Source organism: Hippichthys cyanospilos, chromosome 10 (genome assembly GCF_059441005.1).
Source record: "Hippichthys cyanospilos isolate Australia breed blue-spotted pipefish chromosome 10, RoL_Hcya_1.0, whole genome shotgun sequence".
NCBI classification, from domain to species: Eukaryota; Metazoa; Chordata; class Actinopteri; order Syngnathiformes; family Syngnathidae; genus Hippichthys; species Hippichthys cyanospilos.
In genome coordinates, this window is record NC_142378.1 from 12,371,422 (window position 1) to 12,398,354 (window position 26,933).

Below are 26,933 nucleotides of genomic sequence, written 5' to 3' on the forward strand. Positions count from 1 at the left end.
ATGCCTCCTGAGTTGAGGAGGATTTCGGGAGAAAGGGCAGATTCAGTCTCAATGAGACCACGATGGCTGGCCAAGTAAGAAAACTGCCTTTATGTAAATATATGAATGCATTAATAAATGAACCGTCTAATAGGCTGTATGCCAATGTGAGGCTTGGACTGTCTCTCTCACAATCTCTTTTTTTTTTTTCTTCTTTTTTTTTATAGAGTGACACAATACTGGCAGCAGCATCATCTTCTGATATGGAAGCACATCGCTTACCACAGAAATGATAAGGTACTGTCATATATTTTTTGATTTAGGTTGTGTGTGTATGGGCCCTGGGGGTAGCCAAACGGCATCAAGCAACATTTACATTATGGCTTTATTGCTTACCATTACATGACCGCAGGGATGTCAAAGTCAAATAGACAGGGGGGCAAAATAAAAATAACAATAAATTACTACAAGCAGAGGGTCAAAATGTTCAAATGGTTTTTAAAAAAGTGAAAAAGACGGCATATAGTTTTGTGCACCTAATTGAACCTACTGAAAATCTAACATATATTGCTATATACGTGGATAGGAAGAGTAATGCAATATTTTCTTATGGCTCTGTCGGTAATTTTTAATTTTCAACCGGCACAAAAGACAAACTACCTTTATATAAAAATCCCCATAACATGGACATTAAATGAACGAGGCAATATTATTCAAAGCAACTTCAGTACATTTTGCTTAGGCTCGCGTTTAAAAGGAGGAGCTTTTGTCTGGATTAGGGCAAACTGCGTCACAAGCTTGAAGCAAAAAGTTTATGATAAAATAACCTTCTGTAATTGGCCGGACAGATATTGCAAGCTCTTCTGCAGCAGCCTCGCTTTGTGATTAGACCCTACAGGGTTTACACTTGGCAGGCCAAGGAATTAAAATTTGCCCTTGTGGACTGTTCAGCATTTGCCTCATCCAATGTTCATGGGTTTGTTGGACCCACTTGAGTTTCTGGTTTGCAAAACAAAATAATCATATAGGTTTCTGTTAAAATACTCATCATGTTTACTGCATCTCAATTATCGGATGTTTGAAATTCAAACATGGCTTTTGAAGTAAACTGAAATACACAGACAATACAAGGAAGGATTTTTAAATTGATATTCTTGAAAATGTGCTCATAAATTAATTTTCCTTGGAGAGAAAGCAATGCAAGAACCATCCATAAAATATTGTTATTCACTGTTGTCAGCTTTTGATGGGAGGTTTTGTCTTCCTGCAGAAGTATAGCCCATTTGGTATTTGATAAGACATTCTCACTTATCTTCTCATTTTCCTCATGGCACAAATTGGTTTAGTGTAGTGATTCTCTAACAATGCAAACATTCATTGTTATAAAGAAAATCACATCATTGACCCTCAAGTAACTTTTAAAACTTATATATCATACTCCAGATTGCTCATATTTTGGTTCTGAATGTGGAGATGTTCAGCAAATTTGTGTGGATTTTGTACTAGTCACCTCATCAACTTTTTAAAAAAGCTGTTATGCATTTTAATTACTTGCTTGATTGGTTTGAGTATGTTTAGTAAATGAAAGCAGAAGCATTTTAAGTTGGTCCTGCGTCCTTGTGTTTTTTGTATGTGGCCCTGCACCAAAAAAGTATGGACACCCCTGGTATCAACAGTTTCTCTGGTCACGTGCGTTTCTAAAGTCTGTTTTGTCTAAAGTCTGTTGTTGTTTTTTCCACTGAAGTTGCGCTTTGTGGATGGTATGTACAATAATGTTTCAACTTGTATCACTAAGTTTGGACTTATTCTTGTAATTTCCACATTATCATTAACAAAGTGCCTTCCATGATCACAATTTTCACATTCCGTTCCATGGTACAGTACAATGTTTCCACAGGATGCCTAAATGGCTCTTATGTGTCTGCATTCCTTGATGAGTACTATCTCCACCCTTTTAGAAAATGCATTATTCAAAACCAAACGATACTTTTGAAATTGATATTGTGGCTGTGGAAACTTTCCCCTCACTTATCTGACATTCCCTTATTATGCTTTGTATGTATAGCATAAGCTAAACACTTACTTTTATAAACAGAAAATGCAAAATGCATGTATTAAAGTATTGCTCAATGACCTCTTTCAACTATGAATAAATGTGACGGCCTTTTGCTGACAAACATGTGGCACCTTGTAAAAATGATTGCTATGTTGCTTGGTGAGCTAGCACATTCAAACTCCAGTTTTTAGTAAATCTTTGATTACTGATTTTATTCCATCGCTTCTGTCCTGTTTTAACATATATTGTCTTTGGCACAGTCTCCATTTCTTTTTGGGATGTTTTAACTAGTTCACATGTAATCAATATTGTCATGTCTTCATCAGTCCTACGCCAGAGGAAATCTGCCAAATTAGTGTAGCTGCCAGGTCTTTTTTTCATAATACAATACTGTTATGTCTCTATGTTATTAGGCTATTAGGAATTACAGGATAGTAACGTTTTTTGTCTTTATCCAACAAAAGTCAGAGGATTAGATCCTTTTCTGGTTGCATGCCTCTGAAAGTCATAGGACTGCAATATTCTCTTCCTTTAGGCATAGGCTATACGTAACCTAAGGATTCAACCATTATCTTGAATTAGCTACTGTATCTGTGCAAGCTTCTTTTTTTTTTTTTTTGTCTTTGGCGTTGGACACGAATTTCATCCTGCCTATTGATTTATGAATGTAGCAAAATACTCCCTTGTGTTAAATCCTTGTCTCAAACACACTAAAGTTTGTCCAGGACATCCCCCTAGTGGCTGTGTGAGCGTGTACTTTTACATCATGATAAACAGAACTGGGTTTTGCTGTTGAGAACTCCTGCAGGTACCTTATCATTAACTATGACGCATCTATTTTCTTGCCTATGCAGACCCAACCGATTAGAAAACTCTTCTGGCCACTTCTCATCTTTATCCTCCTCGTGTATGTTCGTAGTCTCAATCCTCCTGTTCAGGAGGGTCAATGTGAGTATTACTTCAGCTCCTCTGTTTCTCAATGTCATTTACAAACATTTACAAGCCAGCTAACACACTTTTCAACAGCACAGAAAACATTTCTGTCCCTATTTTTTAATGTCCAATTTTTCTGACTTAAGCAAATTAAAATAATTTTGGTAATCTTAATAGTTTTGAAACATCATAAAGCAGTAGAAAATGAATGATGGGTTAATGGCTCTTCTTTGAACAACAAAAAAAACAGTAAAAAAAATGCTCGAATTAATGCCATATAAATTGATTCTATACAATATTAAGTTTTACATATGGTATACAAATACACCAGTATTACCTGAAGTACTCTTTTACTGTTATCTTCCTTCTTGCAGACTATATTGTTTCCTCACTTAAGTTAGAGTGGATTACTTAATTTAAACAGAACTGATCTGAAGAGGTGTAACTTAAAAACAGTCATTGCACATGTAAGAGCAGAAATTTAGAAACGTGCCTGTTATAGTTCAAGTCTTTTTGCCATCATGGTCATGCAACTATGGTCTGTGACAGTCTGTTGTGTTCTTGTACTGCTTTGCTTTTTTTCCCAGCTCACTTTCCAAACAAAGCCTTGCCATCAGCCGGAACCTTGCCCTGGATTCAAGGTCTAGTCTGTAACATGGACAATCCCCGTTTTAGCAGTCCAACGCTAGGGGAGACTCCGGGCGAAGTGGACAACTTTCACAACTCACTGTAGGTTTACTGATTGCAGACATTCATAGCAATTTACACTGCATCCAGACTTTGAAATCAAAGTAACACACCACAGCAGTCATTTAACACACCTTTTCAATGTCCATAATGATCAGAGCAGAGGTTGGCATTTATTCATACTGTCTCCTACAGGAAAAAAAAAATCACAGAGCCATTAAGCCTTTTTGACGACTCTTATTTGTGAAACGAAAGCCAAATTAAACTTTCCACCTGCACCCACCTAAAAACTAATTTACGTGACAACTCGTTTGCAATACGTTAAATACCTCTGTGGTATTTCAATTTTTACGGATACACACTGCGTGAAACAATCTTTGGGCAGATGAGACAGATGTGTGTGTGTGTGTGTGTGTGTGTGTTTGTTTTGTTTTCGTTAAACTGAATAGAATACGCAGAGAGATAGCTACCACTACAAATATAATTCCAAAGTTTGAAAAGTTAGACACATATGGTACAACATGCACTTTGTCTTTTTTGTTGTTTTTTTTTCATCCAAAATATTTCACAGCAAGTACATTACTGCAAAAAAGTTGATAGCCGATGATGTAGCTAAACGGCAGACGGCTTTTCTCTCTCCAGAATTTCTCGAGTCTATGTGGACATACACATGCTTGTGAAGTACACAGCCAATCTGGACGTGGCAAAGTTTAGGAATCTGATGGAGACCGTCACGAGAGTTGGGCGAAATCCTAGGCTCTGGCCAAGTATGTGTTTCATCATTTAACGTGGTTTTGTTTCGGAAAGAGAAATTTGTCTTTGCTAACAATAATTAAAAAAAAAATCGCTTTTGATACAAATCCATCATTTTGGTTTTCAAATTGTTTTCTGTCTTCCCATTGTGATTTTATTCAACCCTTTTATGTTTGATTGAAATTAAAGACACCCGTAGTGCTTTTTTACGGAGGCTTTCTCCTGCAACATTCAATGCAGTCACATGCAAATGATAGTTGCACAAATTGGGCGATGACACATTTTAACGAGTTTTACGACAGCCGCTGACTACTTTTGCCATTGGGCATTTGGCAAGCCGCTGACTACTTTTGCCATTGGGCAGTTGGCAACACAATACATATACATTTATTTTGTAGCTTATTTTGTTCTTCTAGCCCTACTCATTTTCACCTCTATTATGATGCACTTGCAGCTCTCCCCATGAGAGATTTCCTAAGAACCAATGAGACATTTTCCACCTTCTTACGCACCAAAACCGGCCTTTCGAATGAGACTGTGAACGAGCTGCTGGGGACTAAACTCCATTTTCAGGTGAAATCTCTGATGATGCACCCAATCATACATTACCACATGATGTCAAAAGGAAAAACAACAGGAATGGTAACATTTTCGTCTTTTCTTTGCTGTGTGCTGATCTTCTATTTGTGTGGTCTTAGGAAAAAGTTGCATCGATGAAGACAAAATTATTAATAATCTACAGTATTATATCTTTTACATTGTAAGATAAGTGACCAGTCTATTTACTAATGACAGACGTGCAGTGAGTATATTTTAACTCATTCAATGCCACTGACGTTCTTAAAGAGGGAATGAATGTCTGGACTCTTAAAAAAAAAAGGGAAAATATGTTCCTAGCATTGAATGAATCAAAAGTTCTTCATTAGATGCAGAAAATTACTTCCTAGGAGTTCATACTTGACACAAACATACTATATATGGAAAATGTAGAGTTTTTTTTTTTTTTTTTCCATTGTTCCGTATAGCCTTTTGTGAAAGGTCCTGAGCTGCGACTGAAAGAGCTGGTGTGCAATGTAACGGAATTGGAACAGTTTTTGATTATGGACGAAGGGAAGGACCTGAATGACCTCCAACCTCAGCTGTGTGCACTGCCAGTTGACATGATTCAGGAGGCCCATCGCCTATTTCTCTCCGAGTTGGACACAACCAAACTCCTCACAAAATTTGTGGTGTGAACACTTGGAAAATAATACCCAAATGATAACTTTAACTATATTGGCAAATCATCACACTCAATGTATTTATTGTTTTCTATCTAGAGCAATGCTGACCCTTTGGACATGATTAATATCGGCTTCTCTTTCATCTCGGTTTCCAAGCAGATTAAGGACTTCTTGAAACTTGTAAGAGCACTTGCCAGCGTAACTACATGAATATTAACCTTACGTCACCTTCTTCCGTTTTTGTTGGTTTGGCACTTTATTACATATACTCTTATCTGGACCTTCCCTCAGTTCTCGTCCCACTCCAGCTTTTCTGAATTGAGGAAGGAAATCAGCCTGTTGTCTCCAAAAAATGGGACTCAGCCCAGGGGGACTTTCCAAGTAATCTCAAGGATCATGTGCAATAACTCTGTGAATGACAATCAAAACTTGTCATTCACCCAGAATGAAGATGATAATGTCACATCTTCAATGGAGACAAATGACTTTGATGACTCGGACACCAACCCCACCAATTACAGCAGTAAGTATATCACTCAATTGACCCTCACCTTTTTATTTCATTGTGCATTCATTTTGATCAGACGTTGCCATATTTCTTTCCCTACAGCTAATTTCTGCCAGGACTTGATTCAGGGTATGGAGGGCAATCCATTGTCCCTTGTTCCATGGCGGGTGCTTAAACCTATCCTCATGGGTAAACTTCTGTACACACCGGACACACCTGCAGTTCAACAAGTTATGAAAGAGGTAAAGTGGAGGGACTTTATAAAATTGGGTTGGGTGTGGCAACAAATGGTAGAGCAGATTATCCAGCAACCTCAGCTCTTCAAATCCTGCTCTGTCCAAGGCATGTCTCATTGTATCCTTGGGCTAGACACCTCACCAACCTTTCCTCCAGTGGTGGTCAGAGGTGCTGTAGGCGCAAAAATGGCAGCCATGCCTTTGTCAGGCTGATCTAGCGCTGCTGTGGCTACATAATGTAGCTTAAAATCATCAGTACATGCGTGTTTGTGAGCATGAAAATATGTATCCATCGTAAAGTGTCTTTGAGTGTTCAGAAAAGCGTTATAGAAAAAGCATTATTAATTTGATTTGATCGGCTCTCGACAAAAAGGTCACGTGTCAAAAAATGAAAATTTTGTTATTTATAGTATAATTAAGATTTGAAATGAATATTGACTATATTAACAATTAATATTCATTATGATATATAATTCAGGGTTGTACCTCAAAAATTGAACAAGTTACAGCAATTTGAATGTCATTATGTTTTGAAATCTCTACTTTTGAGAAGCACATTTTAAATTTTGGCACATACATCTTTCCATAGCAACCAGTATCTTGGAAAAACAATATTAAGCTAAAAAAAAAAAAACATTAACACGAAAGGGCATCGTCAGAGATTTTGAGCATTTAAACAAAGGTCATATACAGATCATATTTATGTAGCAATATGAACAACCTCACAAACAAACAGTAAATCGGATCTCACAAAAAATTGGAATTGAGCATTAAGCCATGCAGTATGAACCAAGCCAAAGTGTGACCTCTCAAAAGTTTAAAATTATGTAGCCTCAACCTCCGATCTATATTTGTAGTTTACGTTGAACTTCATCCGACAACATACAGACCCTTTTGCCAGAGCAGGTCACATTTTAGTGTTTAGTGCAGGCAGATGTGCTTTTAAAATCCTTACATTATTCGTAATCCACTATTTATCCAAATTTAAAATTGGGTTGCACAATTCTGGCCAAAATAATAATCAAGATTATTTTGGTCAATATTGAATCACGATTATTGATCACGATTACTCATCAACATGTTTACTTATTACCCTTTCTTTTTTAACAAGCAGTATGTGAACAAGGGTTCTGAGCTCGATACTTACAGATAATAACAATAAACTGGAAAACAATGTCCCCTGGTGGTAGGAAGGCAAAGTACTTGATTTTACTTGTAATCCAAAAAAGTGCATGATTTATTAAATGGTAACATCCCCGAGCGTCAGTTTAATTAATCGTGGCAGCCAATATTGTGATCGTGAAAAATTCGATTAATTGTGCATCCCGAATTTAAGGTGAACAAGACTTTTCAAGACTTGGAAATATTCAAGCACCTGAAGGGGGCTTGGTTGGAGGTGGAGCCAGAAATTACAGAAATCATGGAGACCAGAGTGGAGATTCCGATATTCCAGGTCTGACTCCTTAACCTGTTCATGGAAGCATATGTCTTTTTTCAAAAGTTTTACAGTATGTTGAGTAATGTTTGTGTGTGTGTGTGTGTGTGTGTGTGTGTGTGTGTGTGTGTGGGGGGGGGGGGGGGGGGGGGGGGGGTTGATGGGTGCAGGGTTTACTTCAGCAGCCCGTGATAGCTAACCTGGTTGACAAGCAACTGGCAGATACGTCATGGACAGCCGCAGAGTTGGCTCATTTCATGTCCAGTCGATCACCAAATGCACCAAGGCGGTCTGGACAACGTTCAACCTGGCAGGACGTCCACAAAGATCTCAATTACGGCATTCCCTATCTTGCACAACTCACTGAGGTTGACATTCACAACGTTACTTACACAACTGAGAGCAAGTGCGCATCTCAACATCTTCTCTCATGTCCAACAGTGTTTGATCGTCAACAAGTTGGAAGGGTTTGCAACTGAAGATCAGATGGTCAACAATGGTTTGGAGCTCATTGAAAACAGACAGTTTTGGGCAGGTGTGGTGTTTGAACTGCCAAATTCTTCTGCTCCTGAGCTGCCCCACAACGTCACCTACAAGATCCGAATGAGCACTGATGATGTTACCCTCACTGAAAACATCAAGACCAGGTAGTCTTATACTTATGAATAAAAATTGTGCCAGATGACATTTCATTGTGAATTCAAAATATTGCTTTTAAATTTAACACCAACCCCAAAATTGAAGGAGCAAAATACGTTTTTATCCATCTCAGGGTGTGGCCATTTTGCCACATGAATGACATACTGTAGTTGCTCAGAGGTCATTTCACCTGTTTTTTTAAGTTTGGTCCTGTGACAGTCACAATCATACCTGTGATTGGTTGTTTTCCGAGCCCCGAGCAAATGTAACGTCTTTTTCAGTTGATAGTGAATGGAAAAAAATGTTTGCTCCCTGAGTGGATTATAAAATTGGTGGATTTTTCTACTTAATTTATATTCCGCAAACATAACATCAATCAGAATGCCATGTTTGGATGCGTAGGGCTCATAGAACATGTTATTGTTAAGAAAGTCTTTGAGTCGACCCTTTTAACAAGAATGCTAAATTTGAATACCTAAAAAAAATCACAACATATATGAAATGAGGCTTCTAAATTATGAAAAACAATACTGTTATTACTTGAATTCTCTGGAATGACCAATTATTCCACTAAAACCATGTTAAACTCAATTATCAAATACCTTTACAAGGACCCAGATAAATGTATACACCTCTTAGCAGCTTATAAATTCAAAGCCACCAAAGACATTTTTATAATGCTTGACCATGCCGATTGTCCATTATGTTTTTTTTTTCCTCCAGGTTTTGGACTCCTGGTCCAGAAGCTGACCCAATCAATGACTTGCACTACATTCGAGGTGGCTTTGTATATTTTCAGGACCTGCTGGATAAGGCCATTAGCCGTGTTGTGACAAATAAACAACTAAACATTGGCCTCTACATACAACAAATGCCATACCCCTGGTTTTTGAATGATGGGTAAGTCGTGCAGCACAAAATTCAATATGTTGGAGTTGCTGAATTCAATTCAATTCAATTCTACACTTTTGTTTGGAGTCGAGCGGCTCATCTAGACCAACATTCCATCATCAATGTTGTTATAAGGTTTATCCACTATAGTAATCAATGTCAATTACTTTAGTACTTATAGTAATCGATCATGTTAATACTTATTATCTAAAGTAATTGATTATTTCAGCACTTAATTACCTAAGGGAATTGATTACTTTAATCAATTACTTTACATTTTAGTACTTAGGTACTTAAAGTTATCGATTACTTACCTAACCCTGTGAAGTTGTCTCTGAATGACCCAGGGTTCCTTTTCTCAAACGCCATTTCAACGATGATTCATAAGAATGGACATAGTGACCAAAAGTAGAAAGCAACATGATGTGATCCCTTGGCACATGGAGTCACTTTCATTTGTTTACATGAGTGCATGTCCGCAGCGAAAATGATTGCGGGTTAAATTAAAAAAAAATGTTTGGAAATGCATTTTGATTAATCATGTATGGAATATAAAAAAAAGTAATGTTTTGATCACTCTCCTACATCATCATTCTCATGACATTTACTTACTACAGACTAATTGTTCAGTCTAGGACATGGTAGAGCTACCACCAGGAAAATTCATTTTTATGCTTATCCTTTTGGGAATGAAATGTAAATTAAGGCTATCAGAGCTATGGTGGGCGTTAGGCCAAGCCTTATAGCAGCCATATATACAAACACAAACACACACACACACACACACACACACACACACACACACACACACACACACACACGCACGCACACAAGCTATTCTTATTGCATTTACATTTATTTGACAAGCCTTTCCCCAACTAAATTTATGTCCTGCTCTCATAGTTTTCTCCAAACACTGGATCGCGTCCTGCCAATTCTCCTGACACTGGCCTGGATCTTTTCTGTGGCGGATATTGTTAAGAGCATGGTTTACGAGAAGGAAGCAAGAGTGAAAGAAATGATGAAAATTATGGGTCTGAAGACCGAAGTTCTGTGGACGAATTGGTTCTTCATCAGTCTTGTAACTTTCCTGTTGCCGATTTCTCTCCTTGTTGCTCTGCTAAAGGCAAGAACAGTCATCACTCACATCAATGAGCTCAAGTGTCACAATTGTTTTTCCCCTTGTGTAATATGTGAAGCGCATAGAATTAACATTTTTGTAACACGTTCCCCTTTTCTGGTCTTTAGTTTGGTGACATCCTGCCATATAGCAATATGCTTATCATCTTTTTGTTCCTGATGGCATTTGTTACCGTCACCATCAATCAGTGCTTCCTCATCACTACGTTGTTCTCCGAGGCCAACGTGGCTGCTGCATGCGGAGGGCTCATATACTTTAGCCTCTACCTGCCATACGAACTGTTAAGGGCATGGCAAGATCACATCGGTATCACTGTTAAAGTTTTCGCTGTAAGTGAAAGCAATGTGAACATCATAATTTTTCAACTCAGTGTGGCATTTGTGCTATATTTTCAGGCCAACAATACAACATTTTTATCTAGTTTTAAGTGATTTCTACATCTTTTTCTCAGAGCTTTCTGCCACCTGTGGCCTTTGGGTTTGGCTGGGAGTATTTTGCTCAGTACGAACAACAAGGCATTGGAATCCAGTGGTTCAACTTGCTGTCCAGTCCTGTGGCGGGCGACTCCTACAATTTAGCAACAGCAATCGGGATGCTTTATGTGAATGCCCTCATTCATGCAGTGGCCGCCTGGTACATCAAAGCTGTGTTCCCTGGTATGATGGCATTTTACCTTTTTTTGCTAAATGTAATTTGGAGCGTGAGAAGAAATTATGTAGAATGAAGCCAAATGTATTATATATTCTGTTCTTCATGTTCTTTCTCTGGGAAAATGTAAAAATCCAAGTCACCTGAGTGAATCATAAATTGGGTCAATTTCTGATTGTAGGTCACTCACCACCAATGCAACAAAAACTGTGACACATGATAATTTCTAATCGAAAATAAAACTACAGGGCAATGGAAACTAATTCGGTTAACTAAAATCGGTTTAGCTTATTAGTTTTTTTTCATAAAAATAATAAAAACTAAATGGTCTGCTCCCAGATTTTCACTTCACCCAAATCTGGCCCTATTGCTCAAATCATTTGGAAACAAAGGTTTTGAGGCATGTTTTTTTTTTTTTCTTTATTCTTTGTGCTTTTTTTTACTGTGTCTGCTTCAACAACCATCATAATTTTATTTGATGACATCATTCATGTTTGGTTCAGGTAAATTTGGCGTTCCCCGGCCTTGGCACTTTCTCTTTCATATCAACTACTGGAGAGGACTTCCGCTTGAGGATGATGTGGCAATCCCCACCGCCCCACCGGTGCAGAGTGAAGGTGAGACGAGCTGCTTCACATTTGAACATGAACAAAGTTTGTTCAGATCTGCAGTTGATGTTTTCTCCATCACAATTATGTGTACGTAGATTGCATTGAAGCAGACACAAGCAACCTGGTTGTTGGAATCATCTTAAATGGCCTGGTGAAAATGTACAAGAAAGGACGCAAAACGGCTCTCAACCACCTCAACCTGAAATTCTATGAGGGGCAGATCACTGCATTTCTGGGTCACAATGGAGCAGGAAAATCTACGTTCATGTACTAACAAATTTAGTCATGGGTTCTTTCACTACCATATGTCTCATTTAATGAAAGTGAATTATAAGAAAGTGCAGCTTTTTTTCAAGCTGTCATTTGCATTTCATTTTGTTGTTGCAGAATCTGTACTAATCACATAAATGTGATTGCTTTTATGCTAGGTCTATATTGACTGGTATGCTCCCGCCAACCTCGGGCACAGTGTACATCAATGGAATGGACATCCGCTGCAACTTTGACATCATTCGGAGGACACTGGGATTTTGTCCACAATATAATGTTCTGTTTGATAGGTAAGGAAACTTGATTATGCAATGCAAACTTATACTAAGATGCACACAGAGACAAAACTGTTTTTTAAACTTATAAAACGGCACAATGTTATTTATTATGAATAAAACATCTGATTAATCGCGTTTGTTCAAATTGTCTCTGTGTCCCTCTGTTGCAGGCTAACTGTCGAGCAGCATGTATTATTTTATGGACGCCTGAAGAGGATGTCTACGAAAGAAGTGAAGGCTGAACTTGACTACTGGCTTGAAGAAGTTGGACTTCTTCACAAACGTCATGATAAGGCTACAGACCTCTCTGGTGAGCATATACTATGTTTACAGTTGGGATAAAAACAAATATGCTGCAAAGCCTAAAAAGGAATTGCCATTTCACCAAAAAAAGAAAAAAAAAAAAACCTTTGTTTTAATGGTTAAAACCGGCAGTATCCAGTCGTACATGATTAAAACAAAGTTTTAAAAGAAATCTACCATCTAGGCACCAATTGTGCCTCTAATTTCATTTGCAAGAAACAGCTATGCCCCAAATAAACAACCTATCATCATACATCACTTATATTTAAGTGTTTTGAGCAAATGTGACAAGTTTTGAGTTATCTTTTGAAAATTACAAAGCACACCTTAAATCTGCCTTCTATCACTACCAGGTGGCATGAAAAGGAAGCTGTCAGTGGCAATGGCATTTATTGGAGGCTCCAAGGTGGTTGTGTTGGATGAACCTACAGCAGGGGTGGACCCGGCCTCCCGTCAGGAAATTTGGGACTTGTTAAGGAAATATCGCAAAGGTGAACTGAAATTGTTGGTTAGAGGTGCATGGTATTGCTCACATGCCTTGATGTGACTTTTTTCGGCAGAACTGAACACCAATATTTCTGTGAAATCGTTTTATTTTGGCTGTCCAGCAAAATACACAGCACAATAATGTATTATTTAACATGTGTAATAATATACCCCACTGTCAAACAATCTATCCTACCCAATGTAGTTTATCTATCTTGTATATACAGTATAGTGCACCCATTTGCTGTTGTCAATGCAATTTCCCCACTGTGGGACATATAAAGGATTCTCTTACTCTTACTTACTATTACCCCCACCTCGCTGTTTTCTCAGTGCCTGTTTTTTCTCCTTTTCAGACCGAACCATCATCCTATCCACTCACTACATGGATGAAGCAGAATATCTTTGTGATCGTATTGCCATCATCTCCCAAGGAAGGCTGCGGTGCTGCGGGTCGCCACCTTTTCTTAAATCAAAACTGGGGTCTGGCTACTTCCTCACTGTTGTCAAAAAGGTAGGTAGTAGGTGTGCAGCAACACACATTTTCTGAAAAAAGATTTGATTCATTTGGAAGTGTTTGTACAATTGTGAACCAGCATCTTTTTTTTCAACACCTAAACAATAGCTGAAAATATTAATGAACATGTAATGTGTTTCACGACAATTTATGACAGACTGAAGACATGTCCTCTCATGATGACACGGATTTGCCTAATTGGGACAACAATTCATGTGAGTGTTCTTCAGTATGTGAATCTAACATGAGAGAGATGGTTAAAAAGTCAATTTTAGAGGATTATGCAGGCAACAGTTTATTATTATTTTGTTTTAGCTTGATGTTGTGTTTATAGATTGCTGTTATTATTATTTTATATTTTGACCTATGTGCGGATTGGCCCTTTTATGGTAGCCATGGAAGCGCTGCTGTCCTTGGCAAATCGTCACTTGCCTGAATCCAGCCTGGTGAAGGAATCAGGGCGTGAGGCGGTGTTGAATCAGCCATGGCACATCTCCAAGACTAGCCACATGGCAGCTTTCTTGTCTGAACTGGATCAAAACCTGAGCGAGATTGGAATTAGCAGCTATGGCCTGTCCGATAGTACACTGGAGGACGTAAGTAAATGTTTGCCCTGCATATATATGCCAAAAAAATGACTGGTGCCGTGACCGCTTTCCGAAATGGATAAAAATGCCTTTTCACTCCTTTCCACCGAATTTGGTTACAACAAAATTTCTGTCAAAAGCTTAGATTTCTTACATCTGTGACCTACTATTTCGATGTATGCAAAAGAGTAATACCGTTGACAGATCTTTCTACAACTGGAGGAGAAACCTGAGGTTAATGCGGAACCAGAGCTTCTGGCTGAGCCTCAACAGTTGCAGCAAGGAGAGTCCGATATAGGTGCGTGTGTGTTTGTGTGTCACACACAAAGAACTATATTGCCTTTTTCATACCGCTGCCAGCAAGGAACAAGCGTTGTATGTGTTGTATGTACACTCCAAATTACAGTACACTACAACTCACTTTATGGTCGAACAAAGAAAATAGGTTAGGATGGGTTGGTTAACTCTTTCAGTGCCAGCCCAGGTAAAATGGAAATTTGGCATCATTCGCTGTCAGTGGCATCCTTTTTTTTTTGTTTGTTTTTTTAATAGTTTACCCTGGTTCACAGGGTTCCTATGCAAGTAATTAATGTATGGAAATCATTTTGATCAATTTCCAGGTATTAAAAGTGATGGAAAATGAAAAATAAAGAATGAAAAAATATTATTATTTACATACTATTATGACCTTTAAAATAAATGTTTGAAAATGTAAGAAAATTAGTTGTTTCCAAAACAATTTCATTCTACTAGATCATGTTTTATGTCAAGTGAGGCAGAGTTTATGTGAGAGTTGTGTTAGGATGATAAAGCATTTGTTTAGACCCTTGGACATAAAAAAAAGTGTTAACATAAAGATATTAAGAATGATTAAAGTAACAGTTTTAATAGATTTATGTATTTGATCAGATGTTGTATATTTTTCTGAGAGAAAAAAAACATTGCAAAGCCTGGAAATGATTGTCATTAGTATGGAAGTATGGAATTTTGAAATTCCAAATTGTGAGGAAGATCAAGAAGTTCAAGCTCGTGAGGGAGCTGGACCTTATCCCACCCCCCTCCGACTTTTGCCAAACTACACCCACCTTTCTCAGTCAGTAGTCATTTCCAGGCCACTTATTGCGCAGTATATGAGACTTCATCTGTCCCTTAAAAGTTCCTGCAATGTTTTGTCACAGCCCCACACGAGACAGACATGCTGAGAGGATTTGGCCAAGGCGCCTACCTGGCTGGATCTCGACGAATGAGGCAGATGCTGAAAGGGATCTTCATCAAACGATGGCTGAACGCTCGCAGAAATTACCGAGCCCTCTTTTTTCAGGTAATAACAAACATTATAAATAAAGTGTGACAGCGTTAAGGAAATGTGTATTTCAGTTGTGGAAAAACAACACTGTGTAGTGTATTAAGTAACTTGTAATCTAACTAAATGACTTTTTAAAGCAAATAAGCAAAGTAACTTACTTTTTACAGCAAGTAATCAGGAAAGCTTCTTCTTCAAGGAAACAGGCAACACTGCCGAACCTCCAAAATGCATATGTGCATTCACATCACAAGACATATTTTACTTTCCACAGAAGCAACTCATGTTTCACCTACCGCATAAAAGCAACGCACCCAGCTGCGACTGCCTCCACAGCCAACAAAAGAAACTATATAAAGCGAGCCATAGCAATGCTTTCTGCCAAACTAAATTTGAGAAAGCCCTGCGTTTGAGCAAGTCTGCGACCGACTGAATGGACGATAAAATATTCATGTTAATTTCTAATTCTTTGTTGATTGACAAAAGAAAACAGCAGCATTCCTCCTGATGGGTGAAACTAAAGGTTGCAGCAAGCACTAGGAACAACCGGTTGTCTAAAATACAGCAGAAGCTAAATGTTTACAACTGAAACTGTCACTCTATTAAAGGCAATAAATGACTGAAGCCACTTTTTTGTTGTTATTAATCTTTAGGTCTTCCACAGTTGCACAATGTAGCTACATTTAATTTTTTAATCGTTTTTTTTTTTCAGAAATTTTAGGTGCCATTAAAAAGATTAATTAGATCAATTAATTGGATTGAATTAATCTTTTTTTTTTTCAAACTCATGATAGCACAATTTTTTAAAATACATTTTACGCTTGCAATTTCCTGTGCTCAAATATAGCCACGTGTTTAGAAATATGTTTGGGGTAATATGCTTAAATGTGATTATAGCAAGTGGGATGGTTAAACTTCACTGTATTTTAATTGTGTGCTACAGAATGTTCTACCTGCTGTATTTGTGTTCGCCGCTCTATTGGTCAGTCATATTGTACCACAGCTTGAGAAGTATGAAGCCCTGGAGCTCCATCCTCGTATGTATGGGGAACAGTACATCTCTTTCAGGTACACTTATACAGTATACTCACTCAATTTGAGCTGTATTTGCTTGAATACTTTTAAAGGTGATTTGTGAAGCTAACTTCTTGCTCAGTGTTCTAAAAAAATGGAATAGAAACATCTTGTTTTTTTGAAACAGCATTGCTAGCCATGAAGTATCCAGCACTCCTTGAGATCCTCAACCACTATAAGTCATCCAATAGAGTATTTTATCTTGACACTGTGTCATTCTAACCTGAGGTCTCACATTTATATAGCAATGATGCTCCTGGGGATCCAGCCATGGAGAACCTACAGGAAGCCTTGCTGGAACTGCCAGGTTTTGGTACCACATATACAGAGAACCAGAATAACGTCACGTAAGAATGAAATGCACAAAAACACTTGCAGTAACAATAAAGGGTTCTTTTGTACTTCAACTAAACCTGACTACTAAAATTGCTGCCTTTCCCTACCTTGCCCGCTGTCCCATGTTCTCACAGAAGCCTCCAGCATGACAGCAACCAAGACCATTTGTTCATTTGGCCTCAGCTCCCCAACTCCACCTGGGAAAAGTTCAACACAGGCAACTGGACCAAGGAGAGGCCTTCACCTGACTGTCAGTTCAGCACAAAAAATGTGCTCCCAGACTGTCCAGAAGGGGCTGGCGGACCACCCCCTCCAGAGGTTAGTAGGATGTCATCATGTTGCATCCTCATGGATTTACATGGACAGCACCTTGACAGAAATAACTGCAGTTGTTCATTGAATACAATACTATGCTGAATACTTTGATAGGTGGTATAATCAGTATAATAATCCCGTATTGGGGAAAACAACACAAAAGCTCGCTATACAACAACTTTTTTTTTTAATCAAGTTTTTAATCAAGTGGGATTTTTCACCTTATGAATTTAATTTTAATATTGGAATTTCAGGTCACAAGACATTGTGATGTCATCCTGCAAAATCTCACAGGATATAACATGTCAGATTACCTGGTGAAGACCTACCCACAAATTCTGAAGAGGTAAATTTAAATCTATGCGTGCATGTAATTTTCATTTTAATAAGAACAATAAAACATCTTTGCTTTTGTTGATTTGTTTGTTTTCCTTCCTTCCTCCCTTCCTTCCTTGCTTCCTTCCTTCCTTTACATTCATGAAAATGTGCCTAGTGTTGTAATGTACATGTAAATTCAGCCAATTATAGTCAAAAAGACAAATTTCCACTGGTAGTCCTCCTGCTAGAATGAATTTGGCTGTGTGACCTTATTTAAAATCCAAGTCCTTCCATATATGGCTGAGCATCTCACCCTGTCTCCAAGAAAGAGCCGCGATACCCTGCGATAGAGACTCATTTAGGCAGAGCGTATCTGGGATCTCATTCTTTTGGTCTCGAGCTGTGGGTTGTGAGGGCAGGAACATAGATTGACCAATAAATCAAGAGATGTGCCTTTGAGCTCAGCTCTTTCTTAAATGCGACAGACAGATGCAGAGCTTGCAGAACTGCAGATGCTGCACCAGTCTGCCTGTCAATCCCACGTTCCATCCTGCCCTCACTTGTGAACAAGACCCCAAGATACTTGAACTACTCCACTTGGGGCAGGACATCATCCATGAAATGGAGAGGGCATTTCACCCTTTTCAGACTGAGGGCCGTAGTCTCAGATTTGGAGGTGCTGATCTGGTGGGGAAGTTCCAACTTTATCAAGTCGGAACTTCCCCACCAGAGTCTGACTTGCCTCCACATGGCAGATCTGTAATGTCACTTGCGTTGAGAGAAAAAAAGGCCCCAAAAACCAAGAAGAAATTAATAGTTCGAATTTATTTATGGACTACTTTGTTATCATGAAATGTATTGAAAAACGACCAAAATAAGGCATCTCAAAATTAATACACAATATATTGGAAACTGAACATTATGTAAGCACATAATTTGTCACTTCATATTGCGATATATCAACATATCCATATTATCAGCCAATCTTAGTGGCTAGTTAGCCATTTCATGTCGTTTAAAAGGATGCATTCATATTTGGCAGGAGTAAGCAAATGCTTGTATATGGGGTGGTTCTTGTCCAAAATTGCTTCAACACATCATTATCAGACTGATCATTTGTTTATGGCAGCCTTTATTTTAAATAGCTTTTTTTCAGACAACATTTTAACTCTGAAACCGTTCTTTCACAGCATGAAGGCCAAGAAGTTTGTGAAAGAACTTAGGTAAATGCTCGAAGTGAAACTCCCGTTTTCAAGGTCTGTTTTATTTCAGCCAAGTTGGTGTAACTGAAGCCATTGTGTTGCAGGTATGGGGGCTTTTCCTTCGGAGGCGCATGCAATTTATCCAATGGTGTCAATGTCCAAGATTCAGTCACAAAGATCATCAATAAGTACTCAGTTTCAGAGGTACAGTAAATTCTATGCTAGCTTATTTACTTAATATTATGTCAACCCTTTGTATCTGCTTTCATTTTTCACAGAATAGTGCAAGTAATCTATTCTTAAACAAACTCATTGGGTTTCTGGAACGCAGTGCTGCTAAAAACAATGTCAAGGTAGCTTTATTTATTGTTATTGTCTTTCCAGACTTTCTCAAATAACACACAAGGGAATTTGCAGACTTAATTTATGTGAGATTTTTCTTTTCTCAATTTTGCATCCAGATATGGTACAATAACAAAGGCTGGCACTCAATGGTGTCATTTGTTAATGTGGTGAACAACGGCTTGCTCAGAATCGAATCACAACATGGCCCTGAAAGACCAAGCATCACAGCCTATAATCACCCAATGAAACTCACCCAGGAGCAGCTTGCCCAAATTGCCAAGTGAGTAGTACTGTGGAAGATCATGCATAGATTGAGATAGATGAGATGATTTTCCATATCATTGCTTATTTTCCTTTTCCATTTGATTGATGCTTTATAATGATCAAATCCATTTCTGCAATGATAATTTTGTAATTATTTCGTTTTTAGGAAGACAAGTGCAGTGGACGTAGTGGTTTCAGTCAGTGTGATCTTTGCCATGTCCTTGGTGCCAGCCAGCTTTGTGCTTTTCCTGATCACAGAAAGAGCCAGTAAAGCCAAACTCATCCACTTTGCAAGTGGTGTCCAACCAATCATCTACTGGGTGGCCAACTTTTGCTGGGACATGGTCAGTACAGATGAAAGAGTGACACCTAGTGACTCGCATGAGGTGGTCTGACCTTGAGTGTAGTGAAGGCTATCCTACCTGACACATAACAGCAAAATTTCATTATTAGCTTATTGATTAAAATGAAAAGCAAGGTGGCTACCAACCATCATTATCCAAGCCAGAGGGCTAATCTTGTGTTTATATTTTGCTATTGCTTCAGATAAACTACACCATCCCGGCCATGATCGTTGTGCTCATCTTCGTCGGTTTCCAGCGAGAGGCGTACGTTTCAAAGACCAACCTGCCGGCTCTCATCCTGCTCCATCTCTTCTATGGGTATGTTGTTGCAGAGTTTGCTCACGTCACCCCTAGTTTCCTAAATTGATCAAAGCTCAGCACATATGAGTCATGATAATGTATATTTTCTAACATTTTTTCACAAACTACGACATGCTGGCTGCAACCTTAGCTTTGCCAATCAGTTCGAACGATGCTGTTATGTCAAAGATCCTATAATTAGAAAATGAAATTACAATAAAGCATCGTCCATTCTGTCCATCTCCGACTCTCTCAAATGTGGGGTCTTCTCGACTTTACTTTGGAACAAGCTTTGTGATGGCTATTATTAGTGCCTTATTTGCTATCGTTAGCTGTAGCTGCAGTTGCAGATGGGATGATTCACATTTTTGTGGTAGGCTAAACATGAGATGCTTCTGTGTTAAGCAAGCTCCTTTTTTACAAAGAATGGATATCGCTCTACCTATATCAAAGGCAGAGCACTTCCTTCTTGTTCTGAAAGTGCACCCCAACCCTTAAACAGGAACTTAAAAGGTTAGGACAAACACAATGACAATCAGTGTCTGCTTCAAGATGTGATTGACCTTTCTTTTCCAACCCTCAAAAACTCAAGAACAAGATATCCAATGTACAGAGACGCACACAATAAAGACAACGTAAAGTCAGATTAAACATGAGATTAAGGCTATTAAAATCTGGTAACTATTAACTCTCAACGCAATTTATCTGATATTTTACTCCCCTAATTTTGTAGGTGGGCCATCACTCCGTTCATGTATGCAGCATCTTTTGCATTCACCGTTCCCAGCACAGCCTTGTGCATATTGATTTCTGTGAACCTCTTCATTGGAATTAATAGCAGCATGACAACATTTGTGTTGGAATTGTTTGCGAATGAGGTACGGTCATCGGCCACTCTTCATTATTACATTCATGAGCAGTGATCTGATCTTGTGTCAGAAATATCACACACGTTTGAATTTTTGTATGTTTGTGCCTTTACAGCATTTAAACATGCTGAATAGTGTCTTGAAGAAGTTATTGCCCATTTTCCCTCATTACTGTTTGGGACGCGGACTCATGGATTTGGCTCAGAACCAAGCCATTGCTGACATCAATCAGAGACTAGGTATGGCCATCTATGAATAGTTAAAAGTTGCAAATTTAAGTACGTTATTTTGGGGACTAAAAACTACATTGTATTATAGGACACACATTTGACATGTATAGGTCATGACTCCCAAACTGCGGGTTGTAACATCAGATATTTATGCAGAAAATTGTTTTTTTTGTTGTTGTTTTTTGTTTTGTTTTAATTTAAAAACTGTCTGGTTACCACAACATCTTGCTTTCAACACAGTGAACATGCATGCATGTTTAGAAATTATAGCAGCACCAACATAACACACACACTCAGAGTGTTTGAATACTGCACCAACACAGCAGTAACATGCCTTGTTGCATTTACTCAGGGTGAGTGACTCCTGGTGGTGAGTAAAATAGCAGTTTAAACTCAAAATCAAGACAGATCTTCCCCAACTTACTCTTATTCTATTTCCCTGTGTTAACCAGGAGATTGCCCCCTGATGCCTAGTAAAAAAAGAAAAAACTGCAGATAAGTCGCACTGACTGTAAGCTGGTGTTCAAAGCGTGTGAAAACAGTAGCATCTTAACGTCCGAAAGGGCTTGTCTATTACACTTTGTGAACAGTATTACTTGAATGTTGTGTTTTGCTGTGTTCCTTCCCCAGGTGTGGAGTACACCTTGGACCCTTTTGAGTGGGACTTCATTGGGAATAAGCTCTTTGCAATGGCAGTGCAGGGTGTTATCTTCTTCATTCTCACCTTAATGCTGCAATACAAGTTCTTCATTGGTCACAGGGCTAACCCAAACACTTGTCTTGGTCGGTCTTGCCTCAGGTCAGTTTTCAGATACTGTAGTCTCTGCTGTGTTGAATGATGTTAAAGAAAAATTGTGTTCATTTCCTACTGTAGTCACAATTCACAACTGTCGAAAATGTAAAATATGAATAAATAGTTATGGTTTTGCCTTTTCAGGCCACGGTCGGTTTTGTCCGAGATCCCTTCTCTCGGCCCAGAGGATGAGGACGTGGCCAGGGAGAGTCAACGGGTCAAAAGTGGCAACGCTGAATCTGATATCCTCATCATGAAAGATCTGACCAAAGTACATTTTATTTTGTCACCAATTTTCTAAAAGCATGTCTTTAAATGATGCTAGAATAAAGTGGAGAAAAAGAATCAAACGCATACTGCACAGGCCTCGACACATTTCTGTGCATTGATATTATGTTTCTGTGCATTTTTCAGTTCTACAAAGGTGGCAAGAAGCCAGCTGTCAATCAGCTCTGCCTAGGAATTCCTCGCGGGGAGGTGAGAGCTGTCCTAAGCATTTTACTACAGCCAGTTACAACATTAAGATCTCTTGAATAAGCAAAGTAACTCTTATTAGAAGTGCTACTGATGACACAGCATCAGGAAAAACTGGATGTTCGATCGTCTCCTCGAGGGCATTTTGACATGGTCACAATTGTTGGGTAATCGAGAAAAAAAAAAAGCACCATTTTTATTCAGCTCTTGCATTGCTTTATATTGTAATCGCTGTTAGCTGTTTCATATTAAGGGTTAGCTGTCAAGGTATTGTAAATGTGGGCAGCTTCCCTAGTTATGAGTTTTATTTGCCCACAGAAAATTTGATCTGGATTTTATTAAATGATCTAGTTAATTTTTTCAACCCTTTATTTTAATGTTGCTGTTTGATGGATCATCAAGAGGTTTAATTCTTTTCATTATCTACTGGCAATGAGTTCCATTCAGTAAATTGGCAAATGCATTACAATGAAAACTCCACAACTCCACTGCCTAGGGTGAGCCGCCATTGTTGTGAAGAGTTGGTGAACATGCAATTTCACCTAACATCTTTTGAGAAATGCCCATTTTTTTAAATGTGGTGATAAATGACTGGTCTTTATTAGTTTGAAATCCAGAACCAATTGAAAATCTCAGGTTTATTTTATAACATTTGTCCTGCAGTGTTTTGGCCTGCTCGGCGTCAATGGCGCGGGGAAGACTTCTACATTTCGCATGCTGACAGGAGACTCATCTATTAGCTTTGGCGAGGCTTTCCTCAATGGCCACAGGTTTACATTTTGTCCACCATCCTCTTTTGCAATGGTTTTAAAGCCACTAACATCCAAACAAGTGCACATTACATGACATAAATACATGACTGCATTTCATAGTGTTGTGACAGAACTGGACCAGGCTCATCAGCAGATGGGATACTGCCCACAGTTTGACTCCATCTATGACTGGTTGACTGCCATTGAACATCTGGAACTTTATGCCCGTTTACGAGGGATGCCCGATGAGTCTGTTGCCGAGGTAACAATAATGACAAATCGCCTATAAATAGATCTTTATTGTCCTTACACCTGCACAAGTAGAAGGCAGAAGGCAAAAGTCACTGGCTCGAGCCATCCAAGAAACATACAGACAATAACTAACAGAGGGACACGGGACGGCATTGCCTATCTGCATGCAGCCACAAGAGCAGCTCATGCAGCCACAAGTGCTCCTTAGTATAAATGAGAACAATATGAAAAAATAAAAAATCAAATGAAAAATGCCTTGAGTTATTTTAAATGAGGTTTCTCTAAAATCTTAAGGCCACCCATATCATACGATTGTGTTGTCATTTAGGTGGCTCAGTGGGGTATAAAGAAAATGGGATTGAGCCAGTATGCCAATCAAAAGGCCGGAAGCTACAGTGGAGGCAACAAGAGAAAGCTCTCCACTGCTATCGCCCTCATCGGTGCGCCGCCTGTTATATTTCTGGTGAGCATCATCTTTTTGACCTACATGGAGCATGACAATGATAGTGGGTCAAAGTCTAAATACACATGACATTTTTACTGTAAGTGGCTAAATTTGACATGTAACAGTGTTTAAAAAAAAGACCATGTGAAATGACTGCGACGTTTCCCCATGAGATTCATTAAGGGTAGAGATGCATAGAGTCACTAGAAATAGTTCCCGCATAGTAGTACAATTACTTTATAATTATATGACTCAAATAAAGGAGTCCTCAAAACAGACAAAGAGTGAAATCATAGTCAGTGAAATGACTACTCAAGTACTACACTTAATATAAAACGGAAGAAGTGTAACAATTAACCGATTATAAGACAAACAATGAGTTAACAAGCTAATTGATTTCTTTTTTTAATTCAAATCATTGTTTGGATGCAATACTTTCTGATGACGAAGCAGCCTCCTATTTCTTTAGTTCTTGAGGTGAAATAAAACACCCGGGATAAATGGTCAACATTTGCCCATTGACATGTTACAGACTAACCAGTAATTAAAACATAATCACTTTGTTTGTGCACTTTCTGCACTGCCAATTTGAAATGTCTTTGTTCTTTTATTCCAATTAATCAACATATTGACAGGTTAATCCAAAGTTATGGTAGCCATACAAAACAGTAATAGAATCTTCAACCACTACCAAATGATGAGTAAATTGGTATAAGATAACCATAATTCAGGCAAATTCCACCTCAAGATATAATCTTAGACATTTGGATTCCATTTTCATACAGTTCATTAGGCTCCCAAAGACAAATGTATAGTGGATATAAATAGTTTTATAGCCCTGTTCAAATCCCAGTTTTTGTGACAAAAAAAAAAATTAAGATATAAAATGTCAACATATTTCCCACCATTACTGTGATTATTGTAACCTGAATAACTCAACTGAATTTTTAAAGATCGGCACCAAAATATGTTTCCATGCAGCGTGCACGCCTGCCTGTGTACCAAAATAGGGCCCATTTAATTTTTTACAAAAATGTATTGTGTTTTTTTTCCATTATCCGGAAGTAGGTTTGCAAGTATTATATCTGCTTGCATCCTCTAAATAAACATTTTTATCATATTGCATCTTTGCTTTTAGGATGAGCCCACCGCTGGCATGGACCCAACGGCTAAGAGATTCATGTGGAACTGCATCTACTCCTTCGTCAAAGCTGGAATATCTGTTGTTCTGACCTCCCACAGGTAGAGACGGATGCTCACTTATCAATCATAAATTCTAAAATGTTTCTGAGTGTAGTAGAGAGGTGATGGCTTTTATGCTTCTACTTGTACGATCAGTATGGAGGAATGTGAGGCCCTCTGCACCAGAATGGCCATCATGGTCAACGGCCGTTTTCAGTGTCTTGGCTCTGTGCAACACTTAAAGAACAGGTAACTGAAATTGTTTGATGAATACATCTAATCCCAATTTCCTAGTATACCAGGTTTACAATGACAATAAAGGCATTTTATTTTAATTTTAAATTTTAATAACAATCGTTCTCCAAATTGACATTGTGTCATACTAATTACTGTGCCACTATCTGGTGGTCAACAATCAGATCCAAAATAAAAAATAAATAAATAGGATCATCAGGAACACATGAGCGAACGGAATTTACTGTATAATTTGAGGTGCTGTCCATTAATGAGCACGAAGTAATTCTGAAGGCCCTTGGCAGAATAGATTGTCATACCAACACATACACAGCCAGGCAGAAATCTGACTACCAAAACAAAATATCTTACAAAGCAGAATTTCATATCTTGTTGGCCTATTTTGAGCTGCTGTTGTTCAACGCAATTTAATTCACTCACTACCAGCCACGTTTAAATGGATATCAATAGACGTCAACGGCAGTGAAAAAGTTCATAAACTTTGATGTGAATTCATGACAAGTTTCTTTTGAAAACGCCACAAATGATGTCTTGTTTTTATTGGAACAGATTTGGTGAGGGCTACACCATCACCCTTCGTCTGGCAGACGATTCAGATATGGACACGTGCCCCACCCACAACTACATCAAGAAAACCTTTCCAATGATCAAGCTGAAGGAGCGGCACCAGAAAGTGCTGCGGTACCAGCTTCCAGCGCATCACAGCAACCTGGCTAAAGTGTTTGCTGAGCTGAGCAACTATGAGGAGCTGCGAATCAGTGACATCTCCGTTTTACCGACAACCTTAGACCAGGTGATCACAAAATTTAAATTAACAGTAACCCTTGGGTTTACAAACCTGTATATTACCTATATATTATTCAGAGTACATGCTATGATCGTATAATATTCTTGCTTTAGTGTAGCAGATAAGTCATCAAAGTTCAGCTTGGTGGAAACAAATATAACTAAAAATGATTTAGATTAGAGAAAGACATGACAGACAGTACTTGCAACATATCTGTTTTGTGTAATTAAGATATGTTGGGCCAGTATTCACGTATTTTATTTCCACACTGCCATAAAACCAAAACACATGACGTTATTTAAAATCCAGGATATGTGCCTGAGCACCATCTAGTTGCTTTCAGTAAAGTAATTCTCCATCGCCTAGGTTTTTGTCAACTTTGCAAAGGAGCGGACTGACAATGAACAGTCCACCAGCGGGAACACCGTTGAAGAGACTGTACAACCCAACCTGTCCAGCCAACACATTCCGACAACTTCTGCGGGCATCTCCCAACAGGGAGACATCTTTGCTAGTGATAAAAGAAGCAAGAGAAAAATGAAAATGTCCAAATTACGTCTCGAGGAGAATTCTGCAATATATATGCACAGAAGCTCTCGTGGCAGTAATGGTGACACTGAGGAAGAGGCGGGCTTTTCTCCCTTTACAGTTGACGCCTGCAAAGCGCGCACACCACTGTAACAAAGTCTTACAGTAATAACAAACTGCAAAACTGCAACCATGTTTGCTTATGTGCACTTGGAACTTGCCTCTATCTGGATGTTAACAGATTACCAGTATGGGAAGGCCTTTGGCTTGCTTTAACATATTGTTAACGTGAAAATGGATTCTTAAATTCTTCTTTAGATTCTTCTTTTTATAAAGTTTTGCACTGCTCACTCAGGTCCAAAAGCCTCCTCCCTCAAATACTGA

The 26,933-nt window shown here is 38.6% G+C and overlaps 1 protein-coding gene across 1 annotated transcript; it reads left to right on the plus strand.

Annotated features, from left to right (window-relative positions):
- Positions 1-26,933, plus strand: LOC148417115 (phospholipid-transporting ATPase ABCA1-like). Its single transcript, XM_088425853.1, has 49 exons — positions 1-74; positions 207-276; positions 2,890-2,983; positions 3,556-3,697; positions 4,298-4,422; positions 4,863-4,981; positions 5,434-5,637; positions 5,728-5,811; positions 5,923-6,154; positions 6,242-6,381; positions 7,712-7,828; positions 7,981-8,178; positions 8,252-8,457; positions 9,173-9,349; positions 10,244-10,466; positions 10,589-10,810; positions 10,933-11,137; positions 11,633-11,746; positions 11,836-12,007; positions 12,169-12,300; positions 12,459-12,598; positions 12,945-13,082; positions 13,434-13,598; positions 13,988-14,190; positions 14,386-14,479; positions 15,360-15,502; positions 16,428-16,552; positions 16,804-16,905; positions 17,029-17,212; positions 17,464-17,555; positions 18,718-18,750; positions 18,834-18,933; positions 19,008-19,082; positions 19,191-19,354; positions 19,505-19,682; positions 19,885-20,000; positions 20,716-20,860; positions 20,967-21,090; positions 21,712-21,880; positions 22,019-22,145; positions 22,289-22,351; positions 23,012-23,118; positions 23,221-23,362; positions 23,681-23,815; positions 24,936-25,039; positions 25,136-25,228; positions 25,784-26,027; positions 26,388-26,535; positions 26,905-26,933. Exons 1-49 carry the CDS (start codon positions 1-3, stop codon positions 26,931-26,933), a joined length of 6,732 nt encoding a protein of 2,243 aa, XP_088281979.1.